The 24,922-nt window shown below is 40.4% G+C and overlaps 2 protein-coding genes across 4 annotated transcripts in view; one reads left to right on the top strand and one right to left on the bottom strand.

Annotated features, from left to right (window-relative positions):
• The window catches only part of SMYD4 (SET and MYND domain containing 4), a 47,320-nt gene extending 42,448 nt beyond the window's left edge, over positions 1–4,872 (bottom strand). For both annotated transcript variants that reach the window (XM_042916451.1, XM_042916452.1), the window contains exons 1-2: positions 4,691–4,872; positions 3,424–3,569 (exon numbers count right to left, since the gene is read on the bottom strand). In XM_042916451.1, the coding sequence (XP_042772385.1) occupies positions 3,424–3,557 (134 nt within the window). In that variant the 5' untranslated portion in view covers positions 3,558–3,569; positions 4,691–4,872. The remainder of the gene's footprint in view (positions 1–3,423; positions 3,570–4,690) is intronic.
• Positions 4,873–5,089: 217 nt separating this feature from the next.
• Positions 5,090–24,922, top strand: part of RPA1 (replication protein A1) — a 74,558-nt gene continuing 54,725 nt past the window's right edge. The window contains exons 1-4 of one of the 2 annotated variants that reach the window (XM_042915523.1): positions 5,090–5,228; positions 21,395–21,445; positions 22,957–23,035; positions 23,697–23,805. In XM_042915523.1, the coding sequence (XP_042771457.1) occupies positions 5,196–5,228; positions 21,395–21,445; positions 22,957–23,035; positions 23,697–23,805 (272 nt within the window). In that variant the 5' untranslated portion in view covers positions 5,090–5,195. Of the gene's footprint in view, positions 5,229–15,693; positions 15,717–21,394; positions 21,446–22,956; positions 23,036–23,696; positions 23,806–24,922 lie in introns of those variants that run through there. The other variant, XM_042915524.1, reaches the window with a different exon arrangement.

Genomic DNA, 24,922 nt, shown 5'->3' with positions numbered 1-24,922 from the left:
CCAGCGCTCTCTCCTAAATGTTGTGCTGACTTAGACACCTCCACCTGGATGTCTACTAGACATCTCAAACTGAACTAGGAACCCCTGATCTTCTTTTCCAAAACTGTTCCAAAGCAGTCTTCCCAGGTGATGGTAATTTCATCTTTCTTAGGCCTAAATCCCTAGAGTCACTTTTTACTTCTCTCATCCTCTAATATATCACATTCCATCTTTCAAGGAATGCTATGAAGTCTACTTTCAGAATCCAACCATTTCTCGTCAACCCCACCACCACCACCCTAGTCCAAATTATCGTCACCTCATTTTTCACCTGGATTAATGCGACAGCCTCCCAACAGGTTTCTCTAATTCCACCCTTGCTTGTCCTATAGTCTATCCTCAACACTGTGGTCAGAGTAATCCCTTGAAACAGGAGTTAGCAAACTTTGTGGAGAGTCTGAGAGTAAATATTTAGGTTTTGTGGGCCAAGAGGTAAAATTGAGGCTCTTACAGAGGTAGTTCTATAAGAAAAGAGAAAACAAATTTCTATAAAATTTTTATTGATACAACTTAAAAAATAATTGAGTATAATGTCTTGTAATACCAGTCTACTTTTTTTTTAAGTTGGTTCCCCCCCCATCCTCTGGCCGCCCTTCCCAACATCAAGAGTCACAAGTTCTTCTGACTGAGCAGGCCAGGCACCCTGTGTAATATAGGTCTACTAATGAGAATGGATTTTTTTTTTAATGAATTTTACTTAATTGGGATTCAAAGCCAGTGTTCCCAAATCATCAAATCAACTGTAAATGCTTATCTGTAAAAACCATTCTTAGTTGATGGTCATATAAAAACAGGCAGCAGGACGGATTTACCCTGCAGGCTGTAGTTTGCTGACCCCTGCTTTAAAATATAATCAAATCATATCGTTCTCTCAAAACCCTGGGAATTAGTTTTCTACTGTTGGGTAACAAATTACCACAACTTCAGCAGCTTAGAACACCCGTTTATTATCCTCACAGTCTGTTGATCAGAAGTGCAGGTGAGTCTGGCTGAGTTCTCTGAATAGGGTTTCACAAGGCTGAAATCAAGCCAGTTCTTTCCAGTTGTAAGTCTGAGGTCCTCACTTCCTTGCTGGCTATCAGCCAGGAACTACTCTTAGCTTGAAGAGGCTGCCTGCATTCCTTGTCATGTGGTCCCCCTCCATCTTTAAAGTCATTAAAAGCACATGCGTATCTCATGGTTTGAATCTTTTTGATGTTCCTTTATGCTACCAGCTGGGAAAAACGCTCTGCTTTTAGAGGGGTCACCTGATTAGGTCAGACCCACTCAGATAATTGTGTATCAAGGTCAACTGACTTGGGAGTGTTGGGGAGGGGGCATCATCTTTAGAAGTCTGCCTACCACGCCTTGCAATAATTTCCTACTCAGAGTAAAAAGAAAAGGCACGTACGAGGGCCAACATGACTTGTACCACTTGCTGTCCCCCAACCCCCATGCATGTCTCATTACCTCTTTGATATTATTTCCTGCTCCTCTCCCTCTGGTTTACTCTGTTCATGCACACTAGTCTTCTTGCTGTTGCTTAAACATGCCAGACACATCCCGCCTTGGGATCTCTGTCTGGAGTACTCTTCTCTCAAATATCTAATTTGTTAACTCCTGTATCTCCAAGACTTTGCTCAACTTCCACTTTTTCAATGAGACCATATCTGATCACACTATTCAGAGGTGTTTTTTTTTTTTTTTTAAGTTTATTCATTTATTTTTGAAAGAGAGAAAGAGTGAGCACAAATGGGGGAGGGTCAGAGAGAGACAGGATCCCAAGCAGGTTCCGCACTGTCAGCACAGAGCCTGATGAGAGGCTCGAACTCATAAACAGTGAGATCATGACCTGAGCCAAAGTCGGACACTTAACTGACTTAGTCACCCAGGTGCCCCTGATCACACTGTTTAATACCACAACCTGCACTCTCACTCCTGGCACTGCCTATTTCCCTTATCTTGTTCTATTTTTGTTTTTTTTTTCTACTATACTTAGCACCTTTAACATACTATATCCTTATATGTGCTTATTTATGTTTATTGTCTGTCTCTCCTTGCCACAATTATGCTCCTCAAGGGTAAGGCTCTGTGTCTATTTTGGATTCACTAATGTATTTTTCTTTCTTTCTTTTTAAGTGGTAAGGTTCTTTTCTTTTTTTTCTTTAAGTTTATTTATTTATTTTGAGAGAGAGTGAGCATGTGCATGTGGTGGGGGGGCAGAGAGGGAGAGAGAATTCCAAGCAGCCTCTGCACAATCAAGAGTCTGTTGCCTACCTGACTGAGCCACCCAGGCACCCCCCTTTTTAAATTTTATTTATTTAGGGGCGCCTGGGTGGCACCTCAGTCAGTTAAGCATCCTACTTCAGCTCAAGTCATGATCTCGCGGTCCGGGAGTTCGAGCCCCGCATCGGGCTCTGTGCTGACAGCTCAGAGCCTGGAGCCTGTTTCAGATTCTGTGTCTCCCTCTTTCTCTCTCCTCCCCTGCTCATGCTCTGTCTCTCTTCTCAAAAATAAATAACCGTTAAAAAATTTTTTTTTAAATAAATTTTATTTATTTAAAAATAATTTTTAATGGTTATTTTTGAGAGAGAGAGACAGAACATAAACAGGGGAGGGGCAGAGAGAGAGGGAGACACAGAGTCCAAAGCAGGCTCCAGGCTCTGAGCTGTCAGCAGAGCCCAGTGCAGGGCTTGAACTCACAAACCGTGAGATCATGACCTGAGCTGAAGTCGGATGCTCAACCGACTGAGCCACCCAGGCCCGCACACCACCCCCCCTCCTCCTTTTTTAAAGTAAGCTCTACTGCCCAATGTGGAGCTTGAATGACCTTGAGATTAAGAGTCACATGCTCTACTGACTGAGCCAGCCAGGCACCCCTCATTGATGTATTTTTTGTTCACTAAGCATATAGCAGTGTCTGACACAAAACAGGTGATCAATAAAAATTCGCTGAATGAAGTTTTGGGAAACTCTTGTTGTAATTTTCTGTATACGTATGTATGTACTAGGTTATGATATAAAATAGAATTTCTTATTGAGGATGGTAGTCAAGAGAGTTTGAATATATGACTCCTAAAGTCCTTTCTAAATGTGAGCGCTTATAAATTTCTATATGCAGCTAGTAAATCTCCACTATATCTTTTGGGAGATGGCAAAGTTCACAGCCTACTTTCCACAGCACGGCATTGCTTACTGAAACCAAAACACCAAAAAAGCTATCTTGTCTGTTCTATAACAGTGGGTGAGGGAAAACAGGAAATAGCAAGAACTGCTGAATGCTCCAAAATGTAAAAAATCTGAACTTAATCCTTCCATGAAAAAGAGATAGAAATTGAGAGAAAATGGCAAAAGAGAACATTTTCGAGGCCAACATTTCCCTGGTTAAAGCTTTCATTCACTTACTGAAGAAGCAAAGAGGAGTGAAGAAAGATATCGCTCAAAGTCTCTGCGGTAGAGATTGTGACCTGAATGGACTTCGGGAGCAAAGACCACTTCTGAAATACATATGATTTCCACTCATCCACAGGCAGATCCATCCTACTTTAGGTCTATAAAATGAATAAGAAAATAAAGAATTCAGATTTCTACAAATGCACAATCCTAGAAAAATCAAGATTTCACTCAAGCAAATGGGAAACAACCAAATCAATTCTTGTGGTCTTTTTCTGTACTTTACATGCTGAGGATCTATATTCTCTCACACTGAACATCCTTTTATTCAGAAATATTTATTGAAGGCCTACTTTGTTCCACAAAGGACGCTTGCCTCTTAGACCTCCATCTCCCAAGATGCTCAAGTCAGAAACTGAGACATCCCAGGTTTTTCTCTCTCCTCAGCAACTATTAAATTAACAAATGTTTCTATGTATAGTTCAGTTTTTTTCTTTCAATCCCCAGGTCATTCCTTTAGTTCAAGTCCTCACCATCTCTTGTCTGGCGTAACTAGTTTCCATGCCCTCAGTCCCCTACCCGGCTTTCTAAATTCAATTCATCCTTCATATTGAGACAGATGTCCATCCTCTGCCTTAAATTAATCAATGCTCCTCCAAGCATTTAGGGAAGCCCAGTACAAATCCTTCACTATTTGACCTGGGGCTTGTTTTCTTCCTTTTTTTCAAAATTTATTTATTTATTTTGAAAGAGCGAGGAGGCGAGGGGCAGAGACTCCCAAGCAGGTTCAATACTGTCAGCGAGGCGCTTGACAAACGGTTTGAACTCACCAACTGTGAGATAGATAGATCATGACCTGGGCCAAAATCAAGAGTCAGATGCTTAACTGACTGAGCCACCCAGGCACCCCTACCCCTGGCTCATTTTCTAATGCCTAAGTCATCTTCCTCTGTAACCCACTATCCTGAGCTACTTAAAGCTATCCCCAGCTTGCCAGGCTATTCACCTCTCTAGTTTGTGCATAGGCTTCGCATTCATCCAGGCGCATCCTTATCCTCACTTACAGTCCACCTGACAAACCTGCACACACCCTTCAGGGCTCAGTTTGAATGGCACCTCCTTTGGGAAGCCTTCCCTGATTTTCCATCTGTGATCGCAGCACACTTTGTGTCTCTCCTGAGGCCCATATCATGTCTACTTGGAGTGAGGACCCCTCACTGTGGTAACTCCCTGGACAGACCATACTCTCCTCTGAGGGCAGGGACTGGATTCTATTTACCTTCAGAGATCCCCACTGTGCCAAGCTCAAGGTCTAGCACCGGCGGGAGCTCCGCCCTGGGTTGAGAAAGTAGTCAAGTTACTGCTTGACTATGGCCAGCAGCAGGGTTATCAGGGAACAGCTCTCTCTTCCAGTCGGCCCGCCAAAGGCCGAGCCAGGCTTTCCACCGAGAAGCCTCTTGGCAAGCTTCCGGAACTGCACCTCGCGCCCTTGGTTAGCGCTCGCGTCATCCTCCGCGCGCCCCGCGGCCCAGGCCCCGCCCCTAGGCCGCTTGGGAGACTAGGTCCTGAACCAGTGCTCAGGCGTGTCACGTGGGCTGCTCGCAGCTCCTCGGCCAACGCGGTGGCTGCTCCGCCCTTAAGCCCGCCTCCGTGCCCTGCGCATGTCGGAAAGCGGGGGTGGTGCCTGTAGCTCCTTGGCCCAATAGCTTTGGAGCGCGCGGGGCCCCGGGAGTGAAACAGGGGCTGCGGAGGATCCGGAGCGCGGGAGTTGGTGCGGCGGAGGCATGGGGGGCCACCTGAGCGAGGGGGCCATTGCGGTGAGGAGACGCCTGCGGGCCAGCGGGCCGCGGGGTAGCTGTGGGCCCTGGCCGTGTCGGGGTGGAGAAGGCGAGAGAGGCTGGAGGCTATGGGTAGAGAACGCGGGAGAAGATAACGGGGGTGGGACAGGAAACCGTCGGGTGACTCCCTAAAATCATCACTTTCTCCTCGAAGGAGTTTTCCTGTCCTCTTTTAAATATGCCCGTGTTTTTTGTACTTAAGAAAACGAAGCAAAATGAACTTGTTTGTCCCCCATCTCCCTCCTTTGGCTAGTCTCTGTCTCCTTCCCTCCCCTTGTCCACAGCAAACTTCTCGAGAGTTGTCGTTTCAGCACACCTCGGGTTAACCCATTAACAGACTCCAATCCATCGTTCCCTTCGATCGCTATAGAAAGAACGCTGGCTGAAGTTAACAGTGCCTCCTAGTTGTTAAATTTAACAGCCACTTTTCAGTTTTCAACTTAACCAACAGAGTTCTCAGCAGCGTTTGAGTGTGTTGAGCATTACTTCTTAACTTAATGTTTTGGCTTTTTTGGCTTGGCTTGCCCGATCTTTCCTCGTCTTGTTTGCAGGTCCCTCATTGTAGGTTGTTTACTCAAGGTTATGTTCTAGGCCCTCTTCTACCAAGACATACCATTACCATCTATATGTCAGTTGCACACAAGTGTCTTTGTCCGGAACCACCTTTTAAAACTTTTTGTTTATTTATTTTTGAGAGACAGAACGCTAGCGGGAGAGGGGCAGAGAGGGAGAGAGACAGAGAATCCCAAGTAGGCTCTGGGCTGTCAGCACAGAGCCCTATGCAGGGCTCATGCGGGGCCTGGACTCACAAGTTGTGAGTTGTGACTTAACGAAGAGTAAGTTGCCTAACAGAGCCACCCAGGCACCTCTGGAGCCACCTTTATCTGAAAGACAAACCTCTATTTTCTGTCTGCCCACCCGATACCTCAAAGAGATTTTAAATTCAACATATCTCAAAGTAGATCCATTATTTTAGTAAGTTGGGGCCTCTTGGTGTTCCCTATAGGGATGAATGGCACCATTATCCACTAAGATGCTAGCCCGAAATTGTGGAATCATTCTTCTTGCAGACTCCCATCACTTTAGATGTCCAGTCCATCACCGAATTTGGTTTTACCTCCACACATTTCTCTTAAATACATCTACTTCTCTTTCATCCACCCTGGCATCATCATTTCTTGCCTGGACTACTCACTTACACCCAGTGTACCCCCCCCCCCCCCCCCCCAATTCCCATCATTGCATATTCCCTCTTGTTCTTGCTTCCTTTCCAGCTTTTAAAAAGTTTTTTTTTTTTAATTTTAATTCTAGTGTAGTTAACATACTTCTATTAGTTTTAGGTGTACAATATAGTGATTCAACAATTCTATACATTACTCAGTGCTCATCATGATAAATGCACTCTTAATCCCCATCACCTATTTCCCCCATCCCCCCCCACCTCCTCTCTGGTAACTGTCAGTTCTCTATAATTAAGAGCCTGTTTCTTGGTTTGTCTGTCTCTCTCTCTCTCTGTCTCTCTCTCTTTCTCTTTCTCTTTGTTTCATTTGCTCATTTGTTTTGTTTCTTAAGTTCTACATGAGTGAAATCGTATAGTATTTGTCTTTCTCTGACTGACTTATTTCGCCTAGCATTATACCGTCTAGCTCCATCCATGTTGTTGCAGATGGCAAGATTTCATTCTTTTTTTATGGCTGAATAATATTCCATCATATATATACGTACCGTATCTTCTTTATCCATTCATTTACCAATGGACACTTGGGCTGTTTCCATAATTTGACCATTGTAAATAATGCTGCAGTAAACATGGGGTTCATATATCCTTTTGAATTAGTGTTTTCATATTTTTTGGGTAACTACCCAGTAGTGCCATTACTGGATCCTAAGGTAGTTCTATTTTAACTTTTTGAGGAACCTTCATACTGTTTTCCATAGTGGCTGCAGCAGTTTGCATTCCCACCAACAGTGCATGAGGATTCCTTTCTCACCTTATCCTCATCCAGGTGTGAGGTGATATCTCAGTGTGGTTTTAATTTGCATTAACCTGATGATGAGTAATACTAAGCATTTTTGCACGTTGGCCATCTGTATGTCTTCCTTGGAGAAACGTCTGTCCATATCTTCTGCCCATTTTTTAATTGGATTATTTGGGTTTTGGTGTTGAGTTGTGTCAGTTTTTTATATACTTTGGATACTAAGCCTTTATTGGATGTCATTTGCAAATATCTTCTCCAATTCAGTAGGTTGCCTTTTAGTTTTGTTGTTTCCTTAGCTGGGCAGGAACTTTTTGTTTTGATGTAGTCCCAATAGTTTATTTTTGCTTTTCTTTCTCTTGCCTCATGAGACATAGCCAGCAAGATGTTGCTATGGCCTATGTCAGAGAAAATATTATTATTTTAAAGTACCTGTGGGTTTTTTTAAAGTTTATTTATTTATTTTGAGAGAGATAGGGAGAACGAGCGGGGGAGGGGAAGAGAGAGAGAGGGGGACAGAGGATATGAAGTCTCTGAGCTGACAGCAGAGAGCCCAACGTGGGGCTTGAACTCATAGACCGGGAGATCATGACCTGAGCCGAAGTTGGACCCTTGACCGACTGAGGCACCCAGGTGCCCCTATTTATTTACTTTTGAGAGGGAGGGAGGGAGAGAGATAGAACCAGTGGGGGAGGGGGAGATGGGGCGGGGGACACAGAAGATCTGAAGTGGGCTCTATGCCGACAGCAGAGAGCCTGACGCAGGGCTCAAACTCACAGACCATGAGATCATGACCTGAGCTGAAGTCAGATGCTTAACCAACTGAGCCACCCAGACGCCCCAAGAAGAAAAATTTTTTAATTTCAGTTTATTAACTTATTTGTTTATTTATTTAGAGAGAGTGTGCACTTATGTATGAACTGGAGAGGGGCAGAGAGATCGGGAGAGAGAATACCAAGCAGGCTCCCTGCTGTCAGTGCAGAGCCTGATGTGGGACTTGAACTCACAAACTGAGATCATGACCTAAGCTGAAATCAAGAGTCAGACGCTTAACTGACTGAGCCACCCAGGTAACCCGACAAAATTTTTGTGTTTGTGGTGACTGAGTGTGGAGCACCTTTGCCAACTCTGATTATCAGCTAAAGCAAGTAGTATCATTTTAGTTCAAAAGACACCGGCCCAAAGGGTATGCAACTGACACATAAATAGGAGAGACATTTGGGGCAAGAGCTAACATCATAAAAAAAGAGATTATGCATGTAACTACTGTGGTAAACAGGATAAATAGCGTTTGTATCTTAAGTTACTGGGTAATATAAGGAAAGGAGAAGGGAACTAATATTTTTGCCATTTCCATTGTGCCAGATACTTTATGTATAATACTCAGTACTTACAGTAACCCCATAAGGTAGATTTTTATAATTACCTGCATCTGCACTGAAATTAAAGTGCAGAGAGGTTAAATAATTTGTCAATGGGGTGAATATTTGGATGGATGTGCCCTTGACTACTACATTCTGTTGCTTTGTATTTTTTAAAATTTATGTACAATTGACACACAATATTCTATTAGTTTTAGGTGTTCATCATAGTGATTTGGTATTTTTATAGGTTAGGAAATGATCCCTATGATAAATCTGGTTACTGTCTGTCACCATACAAAGTTATTACATTGTTACTAAATTCCCTGTGTTGTATATTACATCCCCATGACCCTTTTTTCTTTTTTTAAATCTGGAAGCCTGAACCTCTTAATCCTCTTCACAAATTTCACCCACAGCCCCAATCATTCCTCACTCTTGTAATCAGTAGTTTGTTCCCTGTATCTGTCTGTTTCTATTTTGTATTTTATAGATTCAGCATGTAAGTGACATCATGTTATTTGTCTTCTCTGTCAGGCTTATTTCATTTAGCGTAATACTGTCTAGGTCTATCCATGTTGTCACAATGGCAAAATTTCTTTTTTATGGTTGAGTAATATTCCTGTGTGTGTGTGTGTGTGTGTGTGTGTGTGTGTGTGTGTGTCTATGTTTATGTCTGTGTCTTTGTTCATCTGTTTATGGACATGTGGTTTCCTTCCTTATCTTTGCTATTGTAAATAATGCTTTTTGAACATAATGGTGCATATGTCTTTTTGAATTGGTATTTTTATTTTCTTCAGGTACCTACCCAGAAGTGGAATTGCTGGGTCATATGGTAGTTTGATTTTTATTTTTTTGATGGGCCTCCACACTGTTTTCTGTTGTGACTGCACCAATTTACATTCCCCACCAACAGTGTACCAGAGTTCCCTTTAGTCCACATCTTTGCCAACACTTCATATTTTTTGTCTTTTTGATAGTAGCCAATCTGTGATTTTGATTTGCATTCCCATGATGATTAGTGATGTTGAGGATCCTATGTATCTGTTGGCCATCTCTACGTCTTTGGGAAAATGTCTATTCTAAAGTCTTTTGTCCATTTTTTAATTGGGTTGTTGCTTTGTATTTTTTAAAATATTTTTAAAATTTATTTTGAGAGACACAGACACACACAGCGGGAGGGTGGGGGGTTGGGTGGAGAGAGAATCCCAAGCAAGCTCCAACCCAGCATGGAGCCCAGTGTGAGGTTGGATCCTACAAACTGCGAGATCATGACCTGAGCCAGAATCAAAGAGTTGGATGCTCAACATACTGAGCCAAGGTGTCCCGAGGCAATTTTATTTTAAATGTACATATCATGTTATATGTCCCAGAAGATTTAATCTTATATGCACTATTTATGATGACACAAATTAAACAGTAATAAGTTAATATATGCATGTGGTTTTTATTATTTTTTAAAATTTACATCCAAGTTAGCATATAGTGCAATCATGATTTCAGGAGTAGATTACAGGGATTCATCCCCTATGTATAACACCCAGTGCTCATCTCAACAAGTGTCTTCCTTAATGCCCCTTGCCCATTTAGCCCATCCCCCAACCCCTCCAGCAACCTTTAGTTTGTTCATTGTATTTAAGAGTCTCTTATGTTTTGTCCCCCTTCTTGTTTTTATATTATTTTTGCTTCCCTTCCCTTATGTTCATCTGTTGTTTTTTTTTTAATGTTTATTTATATTCAAGAGAGAGACAGAGTGAGAGTGGGGGAGGGATGGAGAGAGAGGGAGACACAGAATCCAAAGCAGGCTCCAGGCTCCAAGCTCCAAGCTCCAAGCTCCAAGCTCCAAGCTCCAAGCTCCAAGCTCCAAGCTGTCAGCACAGGGCCTGATGCAGCGCTCGAACTCACAAACTGTGAGATCATGACCTGAGCTGAAGTTGGACGCTTAACCGACCGAGCCACCCGGGTCCCCCTCATCTGTTTTGTATCTTAAATTCCATATGAATGAAGTCATGATATTTGTCTTTTTCTGACTAATTTTGCTTAGCATAATACCCTCTCGTTCCATCCACATAGTTGCAAATGGCAAGATTTTGTTCTTTTTGATTGCTGAGTAATACTCCATTGTATGTATATATCACATCATCTTTATCAAAATTCTTCTGTCGATGGACATTGGGCTCTTTCCATACTTTGTTGTCAATTGCACTACTATAAACATTGGGGTGCATGTGCCCCTTCAAAACAGCATACCTGTATCCCTGGGATAAATACCTAGTAGTGCAATTGCTGGGTCGTGGGGTAATTCTATTTTTAAATTTTTGAGGCACCTCCATACTGTTTTCCAGAGTGACTGCACCAGTTTGCATTCCCACCAGCAGTGGAAAAGAGATCCTCTTTCTCTGCATCCTTGCCAACATCTGTTGTTGCCTGAGTTGTTAATGTGAACCATTCTGACAGGTGTGAGGTGGTATCTTATTGCGGTTTTAATTTGTATTTCCCTCATAATGAGTGATATTGAGCCTTTTTTCATGTGTTAGCCATCTGGATGTCTTCTTTGGAGAAGTGTCTATTCATGTCTTTTGCCCATATCTTCACTGGATTATATGTGTTTTGGGTGTTGAGTTTGATAAGTTCTTTATAGGTTCTGGATACTAACCCTTTATCTGATATGTCGTTTGCAAATATCTTCTCCTATTCTGTTGGTTGCCTTTTAGTTTTGCTGATTGTTTCCTTCGCTGTGCAGAAGCTTTTTATTTTGATGAGGTCCCAGTAGTTCATTTTTGCTTTTGTTTCCCTCGCCTCTGGAGACGTGTTGAGTAAGAAGTTGCTGTGGCCAAGATCAAAGAGGTTTTTGCCTGCTTTTTCCTCGAGGATTTTGATGGCTTCCTGTCTTACATTTGTCTTTCATCTATTTTGAGTTTATTTTTGTGTATGGTTTAAGAAAGTGGTCCAGGTTCATTTTTCTGCATGTTGCTGTCCAGTTTTCCCAGCACCATTTGCTGAAGAGACTGTATTCCATTGTATATTCTTCCCTGTTTTGTCAAAGATCAGTTAGCCATACATTTGTGGGTCCATTTCTGGGTTCTGTATTCTGTTCTATTGATCTGAGTGTCTGTTTTTGTGCCAGTTCCATAATGTCTTGATGATTACAGCTTTGTAATACATCTTGAAGTCCGGGATTATGATGCCTCCAGCTTTGGTTTTCTTTTTCAGGATTGATTTGGCTATTTGGGGTCTTTTTTGGTTCCATACAAATTTTAGGATTGTTTGTTCTAGCTCTGTGAAGAATGCTAGTGTTATTTTGATAGCGATTGCATTGAATATGTACATTGCTTTGGGCAGTATCGACATTTTAACAATATTTTTTCTTCCAATCAGTGAGCATGAAATATTTTCCATTTTTTGGTATCTTCAATTTCTTTCATAAGCTTTCTATCGTTTTCAGTGTATAGATTTTTCTCCTCTTTGGTTAGGTTTACTCCTAGGTATTTTTGTGGTTTTTGGTGTAATTGTACATGGGATCAATTCCTTGATTTCTCTTTCTGCTGCTTCATTATTAGTGTATAGAAATGCAACCAATTTCTCTGCATTGATTTTATATCCTGCAACTTTGCTGAATTCATGGATCAGTTCTGGCAATTTTTTGGTGGAATCTTTGGGTTTTCCACATAGGGTATCATGTCTTCTGTGAGGGTGAAAGTTTGACTTCCTCCTGGCCGATTTGGATGCCTTTTATTTCTTTGTGTTGTCTGACTCCTGAGGCCAGGACTTCGAATACTGTGTTGAATAACAGTGGCAAGAGTGGACATCCCTGTCATGTTCCTGACCTTAGGGGGAAAGCTCTCAGTTTTTCCCTATGGAGGATAATATTAGCGGTGGGTCTTTTGTATATGGCTTTTATGATCTTGAGGTATGATCCTTCTATCCCTACTTTCTTACGGGTTTTTATTAAGAAAGGATGCTGTATTTTGTCAAATGCTTTCTCTTTATCTACTGAGAGGATCATGTGGTTCCTGTCCTTTCTTTTATTAATGTGATGTATCACACTGATGGATTTGCAGATACTGAACCAGCCCTGCGTCCCAGGTATAAATCCCACTTGATCGTGGTGAATAATTCTTTTAATGTGTTGTTGGATCCGGTTGGCTAGTACCTTGTTGAGGATTTTTGCATCCCTGTTCATCAGGGAAATTTATCTGTAGTTCTCCTTTTTAGTGGGGTCTTTGTCTGGTTTTGGAATCAGGTAATGCTGGCCTCATGGAATGAGTTTGGAAGTTTTCCTTCCATTTCTATTTTTTGGAGCAGCTTCAAAAGAATAGGTCTTACCTTTCTTTACATGGTTGATGGAATTCCCCTGGAAAGCTATCTGGCCCTGGACTCTTGTTTATTTGGGAGATTTTTGATTACTAATTCAGTTTCTTTACCAGTTATGGGTCTGTTCAGATTTGCGATTTCTTCCTGTTTCAGTTTTGGTAGTTTATATGTTTCTAGGAATTTGTCCATTTCTTCCAGATTGCTCAATTTATTGGCATATAATTGCTTATAATATTCTCATATTATTGTCTTTCTGCCGTGTTGTGATCTCTCCTCTTTCATTCTTTATTTTATTTATTTGGGTCCTTTCCTTTTTCTTTTTGATCAAACTGGCTAGGGTTTATCAATTTTGTTAATTCTTTCAAAGAACCAGCTCCTGGTTTCATTGATCTATTCTATATTTTTGGTTTTGATATCACTGATTTCTGCTCTAATCTTTACTATTTCCTGTCTTCTGCTGGCTTTGGGTTTTATTTGCTGTTCTTTTTCCAGCTCTTTAAGATGTAAAAGTAGGTTGTATACCTGAGACCTTTATTCTTTTTTAGGAAGGCCTGGATTGCTGTATACCTCCCTCTTATGACTGCCTTTGCTGCATCCCAGAGGTTTTGGGCTGCGGTGTTACCATTTTCATTGTCTTCCATGTACTTCTTAATTTCCTCTTTAACTTCTTGGCTAACCCATTCATTATTTAGTAGGATGTTCTTTAATCTCCAAGTATTTGTTGTCTTTCCGAATTTTTTATTGTGGTTGATTTTGAGTTTCATAGCATTGTGGTCTGAAAATATGCATGGTATGATCTCAATCTTTTTGTACTTGTTAAGGGCTGATTTGTGTCCCAGTATGTGATCTGTTCTGGAGAATATTCCGTGTGCACTCAAGAAAAATGCGTATTCTACTGCTTTAGGATGAAATGTTCTGAATATATCTGTTAAGTCCATCTGGTCCGGTGTGTCATTCAGAGCCATTGTTTCCTTGTTGATTTTCTGCTTATATGATCTGTCCATTGCTATAAGTGGGGTATTGAAGTCCGCTATTATTATGGTATTATTGTCAATGAGTTTCTTTATGTTTCTGATTCATTGATTTATATATTTGGGAGTTCCATGTTGGGGGCATAAATGTTTGTAGTTGTTAGATCTTCTTGGTGGATGGACTCCTTAATTATAATGTAATGCCCTTCTTCATCTTTTGTTACAGTCTTTATTTTAAAATCTAGATTGTCTGATACAAGTATGGCTATTTGGCTTTCTTTTGGTGACCATTAGTATGATAGATGGTTCTCCATCTGAAGATACTTTCTTTTTTTTTTTTTCTTTTTTTCTTTTAATTTTATTTTTTATTTTTTTTAAATTTACATCCAAATTCGTTAGCATGTAGTGCAACAGTGATTTCAGGAGTAGATTCCTTAGTGCCCCTTTGAAGATACTTTCAATCTGGAGGTGTCTTTAGGTCTAAAATGGGTTTCTTGTAAACAATATAGAGATGGATCTTGTTTTCTTATCCATTCTGTTACTTTTGATTGGAGCATTTAGTGCATTGGCATTTACAGTGAGTACTGGAAGATAAGAATTTGCTGCCATTGTGTTGCCTGTGGAGTTGGGAGTTTCTGGTGGTGTTCTCTGGTCCTTTCTAGTCTTTGTTGCTTTTGGTCCTTTTTGTTTTGTTTCATCTTTTCTCCCCTCAGAGAGTCCCCCTGGAAATTTCTTGCAGAGCTGGTTTAGTGATCACAAACTCCTTTAGTGTTTGTTTGTCTGGGAAACTCTTTATCTATCCTATTTTGAATGACAGCCTTGCTGGATAGAGAATTCTTGGCTGCATATTTTTCCAATTCAGCACGTTGAATATATCCTGCCACTCCTTTCTGGCCTGCCAACTTTCTGTGGATAGGTCTGCTGCGAACCTGATCTGTCTTCCCTTATAGGTTAAGGACTTTTTTTCCCTTGTCACTTTCGTAATTCTTTCCTTGCCTGTGTGTTTTGTGAATTTGACTATGATATGCCTTGTTGATGGTTGGTTTTGTTGAATCTAAATGATAGTTCTCTGTATCTCCTGGATTTTGATGTCTGTGTCTTTCCCCAGGTTGGGAAAGTTTTCTGCTATGATTTCATGCATGTGGTTTTTAAATGAAATAGAACAGGAAGGTGTTTGATGAAATTATTGATGTTTGGCCACACCCTGCCCCAGTTCCGTTCCCTAGAAACTTTTAAAAATTCATACTGTATTGAAATTCAGTGTGATTTACACACCATAAAACTGTGATATGTATAATAAATATATATAACAAAGCTCAAGATGTGTGCAGTTTGACAAGCTTTGGCAAATTCCCCATCCCGTAATGCCAACCTAGACAAACCAGAGTTTTAACTTCTGTTTTTTATCTTTCTAGGTTAGTTTTAACTATCCTAAAAAAATTTTTTTTAGTGTTTGTTTTTGAGAGAGAGAGACAGAGTGTGAGCAGGGGAGGGGCAGAGAGAGAGGGAGACACAGAATCCAAAGCAGGCTGCAGGCTCTGAACTGTCAGCACAGAGCCTGATGCGGGGCTCAAACTCGTGAGCTGTGAGATCATGACCTGAGCTGAAGTCGGACGCTTAACCAACTGAGCCACCCAGGCACCCCTAGTTTTAACTGTTCTATTTTTTTTTTAAGTTTATTCATTTTTGAGAGAGACAGAGCAAGCAGGGAAGGGGCAGAGAGAGAGAATCTCAAGCAGGCTCTGCACTGTCAGCACAGAGCCCAATGCGGGGATCAAACCCATGAAACGCAAGACCATGACCTGAGCCAAAACCAAGAGTCGGACGCCTAACTGAGCCACCCAGGTGCCCCTTGACTATTCTAAAACTTCATATAAACTTGTGTCTGGCTTCTTTGTCTAGCAAAATGTTTTTTGAGATTTATCTATGTTGTTTCAGTAGTTTGAGCCTTTTTTTGCCTTTTATTGTGAATAATCAATTTAATTTACCTATTGTTAAACATTTGGGTTATTTTCATTTTTTGGCCATTACAAACGAAGATGCTGTGAACATTCACATACAAATCTTTTTGTAGAAATATATTTTTATTTCTCTGGGATAAATACTTAGGAATGTAATTGCTGAGTTACATGTTCAGTGAATGTTCATAAGAAATTGCTAGACTGTTTTCTAAATCGATTGTGAGAATTCTAGTTGCTTCATATCTTTGCCAACACTTAATTTTGTCAGTCTTTTTAAGTTTAACCATCCTAGTGAATGTGTAGTTTTATTTTGTAGTGGAATATAGATCTGTGTTTTTTCTCTTAGAACGACTTTGTTTTTTTCTGTCCGGTAAAACTAATGACATCATAAAATGAGTTCAAAAGTGTTCTCTTCTATTTCTTGACAGTTTATGCAAGATTAGTATTTTTTTTCTTTATTAAAAAAATATATTTATTTATTTTGAGAGAGAGAGAGAGCACACGAGCAGGGGAGGGGCAGAGAGAGAGAGAGAGAGAGAGAGAGAATCCCAAGCAGGTTCTGCGCTGTCAGCCCAGAGTCTGATGTGGGGCTCGATCTCATGAACCATGAGATCATAACCTGAGCCAAAATCAAGAGCTTGGTGCTTAACTGACTGAGCCACCCAGGAAACCTCCCCCCACTTTTTTTTTAGTAGGCTCTATGCCAAACATGGGGTTTCAGCTCATGACCCTGAGATCAAGACCAGAGCTGAGATCAAATTGGATGCTTAACCCACTGAACTACCCATACGCCCCCTCTGTTGGAATTTTTTAAATTATAAAATCAGGTTTTTTTAATGGATATGGTACTGTCTAGATTCTCTGCATTTTGTATGTCAGTTTTGATAATTTGTGTTTTTCAAGGGACTTAGCCATTTTATCTTTTTCATAAATTTGTTCCTAATATTCCATTATCTCTTGTATATATAATCTAACGTATATAATATATAGTGATGCATTTTTCATTTCTGATATTGAGAATATTTGTTTCTTTTTCTTGGCCAGACTAGCTAGAGTTTTATCAATTTTATTGATATTTTCAAAGAACCAGCTTTTAGTTCAATTGTTTTTTCCTGTTGTTTATCCATTTTCTATTTTGTTGATTTTTTGCTCTTTTATTATTTCCTTCCTTCTGTATGCTTGAGTTTAGTTTATTCTTTTCTGGCTTCTTCTGGTAGAAGGTTATATAATTGATTTTGGATTTTTTTCTTCTCTAAGGATTAAAGCTGTAATTTTCCCTTGAAACATTGCTCTAGCAAATCCTATAAGTTTAGATAGATTGTATTTTCATTTTCATTCTGTTAACAATACTTTCTAATTTCTCTTGTGATTTCTTTCTCAATAGATGGGTTATTAAAGAAGTTTACTGTTCACGGGGCACCTGGCTGGCTCAGTAGGTAGAGCATGTGACTCTTGATCTTGGGGTTGTGAGTTTGAGCCCCATGTTGGGTTTAAAAAAAATAGAAGTTTACTGCTTAGTTCCCAAGTATTTGGAAATTTTGTAGATATCCTATTGTTAGGATTTTTAGTTTCATTCCAGTGTGGTCAGATAACGTACTCTCTGAATTCAGTCTTTTAACATTCATTGAGACTTGTTATATTGCCCAACTTATGGAACCTTGATGAAAATGTTCCAGGGGCACTTAAAAGAATGTTTATTCTGCAATTGTTAGATGATCTAATTAGGTCAAGCTGGTTAATAGTTAAATCTTTTATGTTCTTCTACATATTTTTTTTTTTATCTCTTTGCTTTTTCCATCCTGAGGGAAGGAAGTTGAGACCACCAATTATAATGATGGACTTGTCTATTTCTCTTAACTCTGTAGAGTTTTGCTTCATGTCTTTTGAAACTTTGTTATTAGGTGTATATATTTATCATTGTTGTGCCTTCTTCAGGAATCAACCCCATTATTAGGAAATGTCCTTTTTTATCCCTGGTAATATTCTTTGTCCTGAAGCCTTCTTTGCCTGCCAGTAATGATGCAGCTTTTTCCAGTGTTTAATTTTTAACCTGTGTCTTTATATTTGAAGTGCAGTTCTTGTAGACAGCAGATAGTTGGATCTTATTCATTTTGACAATTTTTGCCTTTTACTTGGAGTACTTGAACCGTTTGTACTTAGTATAGTTACATGTTTGGGTGTAAGTTTTTTGTTCTGTTACTTGTTTTCTCTTTGTCCCATCTGTTGGTTGTTGTTGTTTTGTGGTTTAGCTTTTCCTGACTTGTGGATTATTTGAGTATTTTTTATGATTTGAATTGATTTCCACTATTGATTTATGAGCTATACTTTTTTTTAAGGAGTGCTTTAGAGCAGTTCATCTTAGTTTGGACAACCATTACAAAACACTTTTTTTTTTTCTTCAAGTTTTGTTGTTCTAAGTATTTGCTTCACCAAATGTGGGGCTTGAACTCACAACACCCCTATCAAGAGTCACATGCTCTTCCAACTGAGTCAGTCAGGTGCCCCTATTACAAAATACTTTAGACTGGATGGTGTAGAGAACAGATTGATTTCTCACAACTCCAGAAGTTGGGAAACCCAAGATTGAGGTGTCAGCAGATTCATTTCTGGGTGAGGGCTGTGTTTCTGGCTTGTAGCTACCATTATCTCACCATGTGCCCACATGACTTCTTCTTTGTATATGGGAAGAGAGAGCTCTGGTGTCTCTCTCCTTTTTTTTTTTTTTTTTTTAATGTCTGTTTATTTTGAGAGAGAGAGAGCATGTGTGTGCGTGCAAGCTGGGGAGAGGCAGAGAGAGAGGGAGAGAAACCCAAGCAGGCTCTATGCTGACACCCCTGCTGCCATGTCCAAATGACTGAGCCACCCAGGTGCCCCAAGGTGTCTCTTCTTCTAAGGGCATGAATTCCAATGTGGGGGCTCCACCTTCATGACCTTATTAAAACAAATTACCTCCAAAGGCCCCACCTTCTAATGTCATCACATTGGGGGTTTGGGCTTCAACATATGAATTTGGGGAGGTGGGACACAAATAGTCTAAAACATGGTGGTTCTCTTCTTGTTTTTTTATAATTTATTTTTTATTTTTTCATTTTATTTATTTTGAGAAACAGAGACAGAGCACAAGTAGGGGAGGGGCAGAGAGAGGGAGAGAATCCCAAGCGGGCTCTGCACTATCATCACAGAGCCCTATGAGGGATTCGATCCCACAAACGTTGAGATCGTGACCTCAGTCAAAATCGAGAGTCAGATGCTTAACTGACTGAGCCACCCAGGAGCCCCTCTCTCTCTTTTTTAATTGAAGTATGGTTGATACACAATGTTATATTAATGTTTTAGGTGTACAGCACAGCAATTGGACAAGTCTACATGTTATGCTGTACTCACCATTGAATGTTTTGATCTTAGAATACTTGTCTTTGATTTTTTAATGTTTAGCGTGCACAAGCGCGACGGGAGGGTGGGGGGCAGAGAGAGGAGGGGACAGAGGATCTGAAGTGGGCTCCTGCAGGGCTCTAACTCAGTGAACTGCGAGATCATGACCTGAGCAGAAGTCAGATGCATAACTGACTGAGCCACCTAAGTGCCCGTCACTTTATTTTTTGAGAAAAGATTTACTCAGTTCCAAAGTTTGAATAACCAGTTTGTCATTTGGCCTTTCAAGTAAAAATGATGTTCCGTGAAAAAAGTGGCTAGTTCAACTCACAGCTCAAACAGTTGCACAAGTGGTGACAGCCAGTACTCCAGTATGTGGCAGAAGTACTTTTTGCCTACTTCCCATGTTGTTCCACAGAATATTTAAAATTTTCTATAAAGAATATGGAGTTGTTTTGGCAGATTGTTGATTCATTGACTTACAAATCAGCTGATCCCTTGGAGATTGGAATGGGTCCAGAATAGCTTTTACTTTGGGTCTAGTTTAGTCCTGTTTCTGAAGCATGACCTTTCTGGGGTTTCTACTGAAAGCAGCAGGTGTTTATTGAGTTTTCTGCACTCAGGCTGGTGAGAGCTCAGCTGTGTTCTAGCCTGTGTGAGCTCCACTCATTTTTCAGTTTATAGCTAATACTTAATCTTTGCCTGGCCGTGTGGAGTCTCATTTTGTGTATCCACAACTTAGAAGTCAGCCAGAGACTCCTGGGAACCCCTGTGTGGGTTATTGAGGCTCTAACTCTGTGTAGCTTGTCATCTCTGGTATTCTGCATCCACGAAATCCAACTAAGTTGCCTCCCTGAACTCTGTGCTCAGTAGGACTGCCACGTTCTTCTTGGGTTCCCTCTCCACGCTGTGATCCAAGAGTGCCTCTGTGCAGAAAGCCAGGAGGATTGTAGTGTTCCCCTCATTCGTTTCTCTTTTTTCAGGGACCACAGTCTTGCTCTGCCTGTTGTCCAGTATTTGAAAAGTTTATGTATTTTTGTCCAGTTTTTTCGTTGGTGGTGCTGTTTATTTCAGCATGGGCAAGAGCAGAGGTCAGAGAACCAGTATTCACTGCTGTTGGTTTTTTTCTGATGATTACCTTTATTTATTTTTTTAAATTTCTTAAACGGATTTTTTACTTTTTTATTTATAAGTAGGCTCCAGGGCCAATGTGGGGCTCAAACTCACGGCCCTGAGATCAAGAGTTGCGTGTTCCACCGACTGAGCCAGCCAGGGACCCCTCTGATGGTTACCTTTAAATGGTGGCTTTTTAAAAACAAACTAAAAACCTGATTGGTGGTCTGTTTTTTGTAGATACTATTTTCATAATTGCTAATAGAGACATGAGATTTAAAATCCAAACGGTTTTGGGTGCTTAGGTGGCTCAGTCAGTTGAGCGTCCGACTCTTGATCTTAGCTTAGGTCTTGATCTCAGGATTGTGAATTCAAGTCCCCCATTGGGCTCTGTGCTGGGCGTGAAGCTTACTTTAAAAAAAAAAAAATGCAAAAGATATAAAAATTGGATTCAGTGTGAGGTCTCCCTCCCACCTACGGCCCTACTCGCCAGTTCTCTCAAAAGAGGCAACCAATGTTACATACACATCTCTTTAAGGCTGCATAATATTATTTTAAAGATTTCCCATACTTACCTAATTATTATTTTTTTTATTTTTACATTTATTTATTTATTTTTGAGAGACAGAGAGGGAAGTGGGGGATGGGCAAAGAGAGAAGGAGACACAGAATCCGAAGCAGGCTCCAGGCTATCAGCACAGAGCCCGACACAGGGCTCGAACTCACAAACCGCGAGATCACGACCTGAGCTGAAGTCAGATGCGCACTCAGGCGCCCCTCTAATTGTCTGTTAATGGGCCCTATAGGCAAATTAATGTGCTGTTCTGAATAATGAGCACACATGTGATGCCTGTATTTTGGATGCAGTAATTGTATTCTTGTTAAGCCAAGTATTGCACTTTTATGCTTTTATGATTTTATCCAAGTGATAAAACTTTACTAGATTTTCAGATGACATGCTCCGAAAAGTCTCTTTAATAATGTTATCTGTGGTTTATTACAAATACCAAACTGTAAAAATATGTCAGATTTGGTCATAATTTGAATGTAGATCTCATTCTGTGTTTACTCTTTCAGGCCATAATGCAACAGGGAGACACTTCCATAAAACCTGTCCTCCAGGTCATTGTGAGTACCTGTGTATGTTTTATGTCAAGCATTTTAAAAACTTCTATGTAATTATACATTACATTTGATGAAGCACATATCGATTTCATGTCCATTTTGGGAAATTCTCTCCCTCATCACAAAAAATAGGCCTGTTCTGTTGTAACTGCAGGAGAGGAGCTAGGGCTGGGTTTTTTTCTTCTTCAATATAAGTTAGCCAGAGTTAGACTTGGGGATTTAGATTTGAGCCTTCGCCTTTCTATTCTTGCCACAATTGATGGAGGCTGTAGTGCTGCACATCATTAGTATTGCCTCCTTACTTTTTTCTTCCTGCCCTGAGGTTTGTCTTTCTTAAATCTGCCTTATATGGGCCTACAATGAATGTGTCTGCTTAACATTCTTCATTAACCCTATCATTCATTTAAAATTAAAAAAAAAAAACTTTTTTTAATGTTTGTTTATTTTTGAAAGAGAGAGACAGAGTGTGAGTGGTGGGGGAGGGGCAGAGAGAGAGGGAGACAGAATCTGAAGCAGGCTCCAGGCTCTGAGCAGTCAGCACAGAGCCCGATGCGCGGCTCAGCCATGAGATCGATCATGACCTGAGCCAAAGTCGGACACTCAACCGACTGAGCCACCCAGGCGCCCCCATTTAAGGGTTTTCCAAAAATTTTTTTTAAGTTTATTTATTTATTTTTGAGAGAGGGAGACAGAATGAGCAGGGGAGGGGCAGAGAGAGAGGGAGAGAATCCCAAGCAGGCTGCGCACTCTCAGCATGGAGCCCGATGCAGGGCTTGAACCCACAAACTGTGAGATCATGACCTGAGCCAAAGCCAAGAGTTGGATGCTTGACCGACTGAGCCACCCAAGTACTCCAAAGGTGTTTCAAATTTTAGTGGGAATTTAAAAAATGAATAGAAGCAGGATCCTGGATCATTCTGTGGATTCTGAGTCAGTAGGCCTGGTGATCTCCTTGTGACTCCCAGACTCGCTGCTGGTCATCATAAGACCCCGTTTCTGTATTTCACTTCCTGTGGAGAGCAGCTTCTGATTTCCTGTAAGTTGTGATAAATGCCTTGGCTGTGCCCCCATGTCATGTGCACACATCTCTTATATCTCTTTGCCTCTGTCTCCACCACACTTGTAAGCCCCATCAGGGCAAGGATTTTTTTGTTTTTTTTGTTTTGTATTTTTAACATGTTTTCTACACAGCACCTTGCATTGTTAGGTACCTTATCATTCTTTTTTTTTTTTTTTAATTGATTTTCAATTAAATTTGAGCTGGGGAGAGAGAACACGAGTATTGGCAACTCATTTTATTCTCATCTATGTTGTGCTTAATAATGTTAGAGAGAAGCTGGTGGGAAAATCATCATATCCAAGTTTCTTTTGCTTGGACGTAGGTGTCAGGAGAATGGGCAAGCAGTTCATTGTTTGCTGAAATAATGACAGACCCACTCTCCTGCCACTTAGATGTAATTATCTCTGGGGACTGGGGAGACAGTCTGTCTAATGAATCATGTTTTCTATCTTAGAACATCCGTCCCATCACTACAGGGAATAGTCCACCCCGTTATCGACTGCTTATGAGTGATGGATTGAACACTCTATCCTGTGAGTATGATGTATAAATCCAGGAATTTGTATTTAAATAATAAAATCACATCCAGCACTTTGATTGCAATAATTTGGGGCATTTCAGAAGTGTACATTTGCCTGACCGTGCACTTCATTCAGACAGAATTGCAGCCGGCAGAGAGCATTCTAACAATAGACTGGATCTAGTGGAAAGCTGCCACTTGGCTTAATTAATTTTCTCTAACTGGTGCTCTGTTTTCTTTGATTAATTTCCCTCAGGATGATATTGACATTTAGTGAATATAATGGGTTAGCTGTCCTATACTTGCCTTTTTAGGCTTTTATTTCAGTGTTGGAAACTTCACAAGCAAGAAAGACAGTTTTCAGAATATGTGCTTGCTGTCTCTAGTCACAAGGTGAAGAACGTAGAAAAGATTTTTTTAGTCTTCATCATGAAACCTGAATGATGGAAAAAATGATTCTGGGCAATTTAAGAAATACTTACATTTCAGAGTAGCAGCAGATGTTTAATGCATAGTAAATCATACTGTTTTTCACTGTGCAGAATCTGAATAGTTTTAGTTTCAGAAACATTCAAGGCATTGTTTTTCTTTGCTAGTCCACGTGTGATCAGTGCTAGTTCAGATTGTTATGACTGAAATGTTGTGGGAACTAAAGACATCTTTGTGCTTTTCAGCTTTCATGTTGGCAACACAGTTGAACCATCTCGTTGAGGGAGAACAATTGTCTAGCAACTGTATTTGCCAGATTAACCGATTTATTGTTAACACTCTGAAAGATGGAAGGTATGTGGTGGGTTATTTTTGCTTTTTAGAATTTTCTTTGGTTTTATTGTGTTTTGGAATGGGGACTAATTTTTGAACAGAGAAGTCCTTTGGATACCAAAATTCACTTAGGAATTTCAAAAACAATGATGAGCTTCCAGCTAAGAGTTTACAGCTATTGAGATTTGAACTCGGATGACTAAAACATGGCACCAAAGGGAGAGAAATATGGAAACAAATTGGAAATTTCAAAGCAGGAGATTAAAGCCAAACACAGAACTCTTATTTCTAATCTCTTCAAAAGCACTGTTTTTAGCATTCTCTTTTAAAGCATCTTTTAATGAAAAGGGGTCACTTATAAAGAGCAAAAGAGGTGTATTTAATTATGTAACACTGCTCCTTTTCTACAACCTTGAATCTTTCATCGTAAATTATTCAGCCAATACAGAGCATGGTGAGGGCTTACAGATGCTACACGCTAGAGGTGCAGCGGTGAGCACACTGTTAACCGTTGCTAAAATAGGACCTTTTTGTTGGGGAGAGGCTTTTAAGGTCTTTATTTTCAGTCACAGAACACATGAGAAACAAATATGGCAAGCATTCCCATCTTAAGGGTATGTCAGTGTATGTTACAGTAGTATTAACTGTACATTTCCAAGTAACTTTTGCTTTATATTTGTTTGCTATATCATTGTCCTTCTTTTAACTTTCAACTTCTGTTCTTTTTTTTTTTTTTTCTCATATATGAAATTTATTGTCAAATTGGTTTCCATACAACACCCAGTGCTCATCCCAAAAGGTGCCCTCCTCAATACCCATCACCCACCCTCCCCTCCCTCCCACCCCCCATCAGCCCTCAGTTTGTTCTCAGTTTTTAACAGTCTCTTATGCTTTGGCTCTCTCCCACTCTAACCTCTTTTTTTTTTTTTCCTTCCCCTCCCCCATGGGTTTCTGTTATGTTTCTCAGGATCCACATAAGAATGAAACCATATGGTATCTGTCTTTCTCTGTATGGCTTATTTCACTTACCATCACACTCTCCAGTTCCATCCACGTTGCTACAAAAGGCCATATTTCATTTTTTCTCATTGCCACGTAGTATTCCATTGTGTATATAAACCACAATTTCTTTATCCAT

The sequence above is a fragment of the Panthera leo genome, chromosome E1 (assembly GCF_018350215.1).
Source record: "Panthera leo isolate Ple1 chromosome E1, P.leo_Ple1_pat1.1, whole genome shotgun sequence".
In the NCBI taxonomy this organism is placed as follows: domain Eukaryota; kingdom Metazoa; phylum Chordata; class Mammalia; order Carnivora; family Felidae; genus Panthera; species Panthera leo.
The sequence above is the reverse complement of the archived record's forward strand: the minus strand, read 5'-3'. Positions and strand labels throughout refer to the sequence as shown.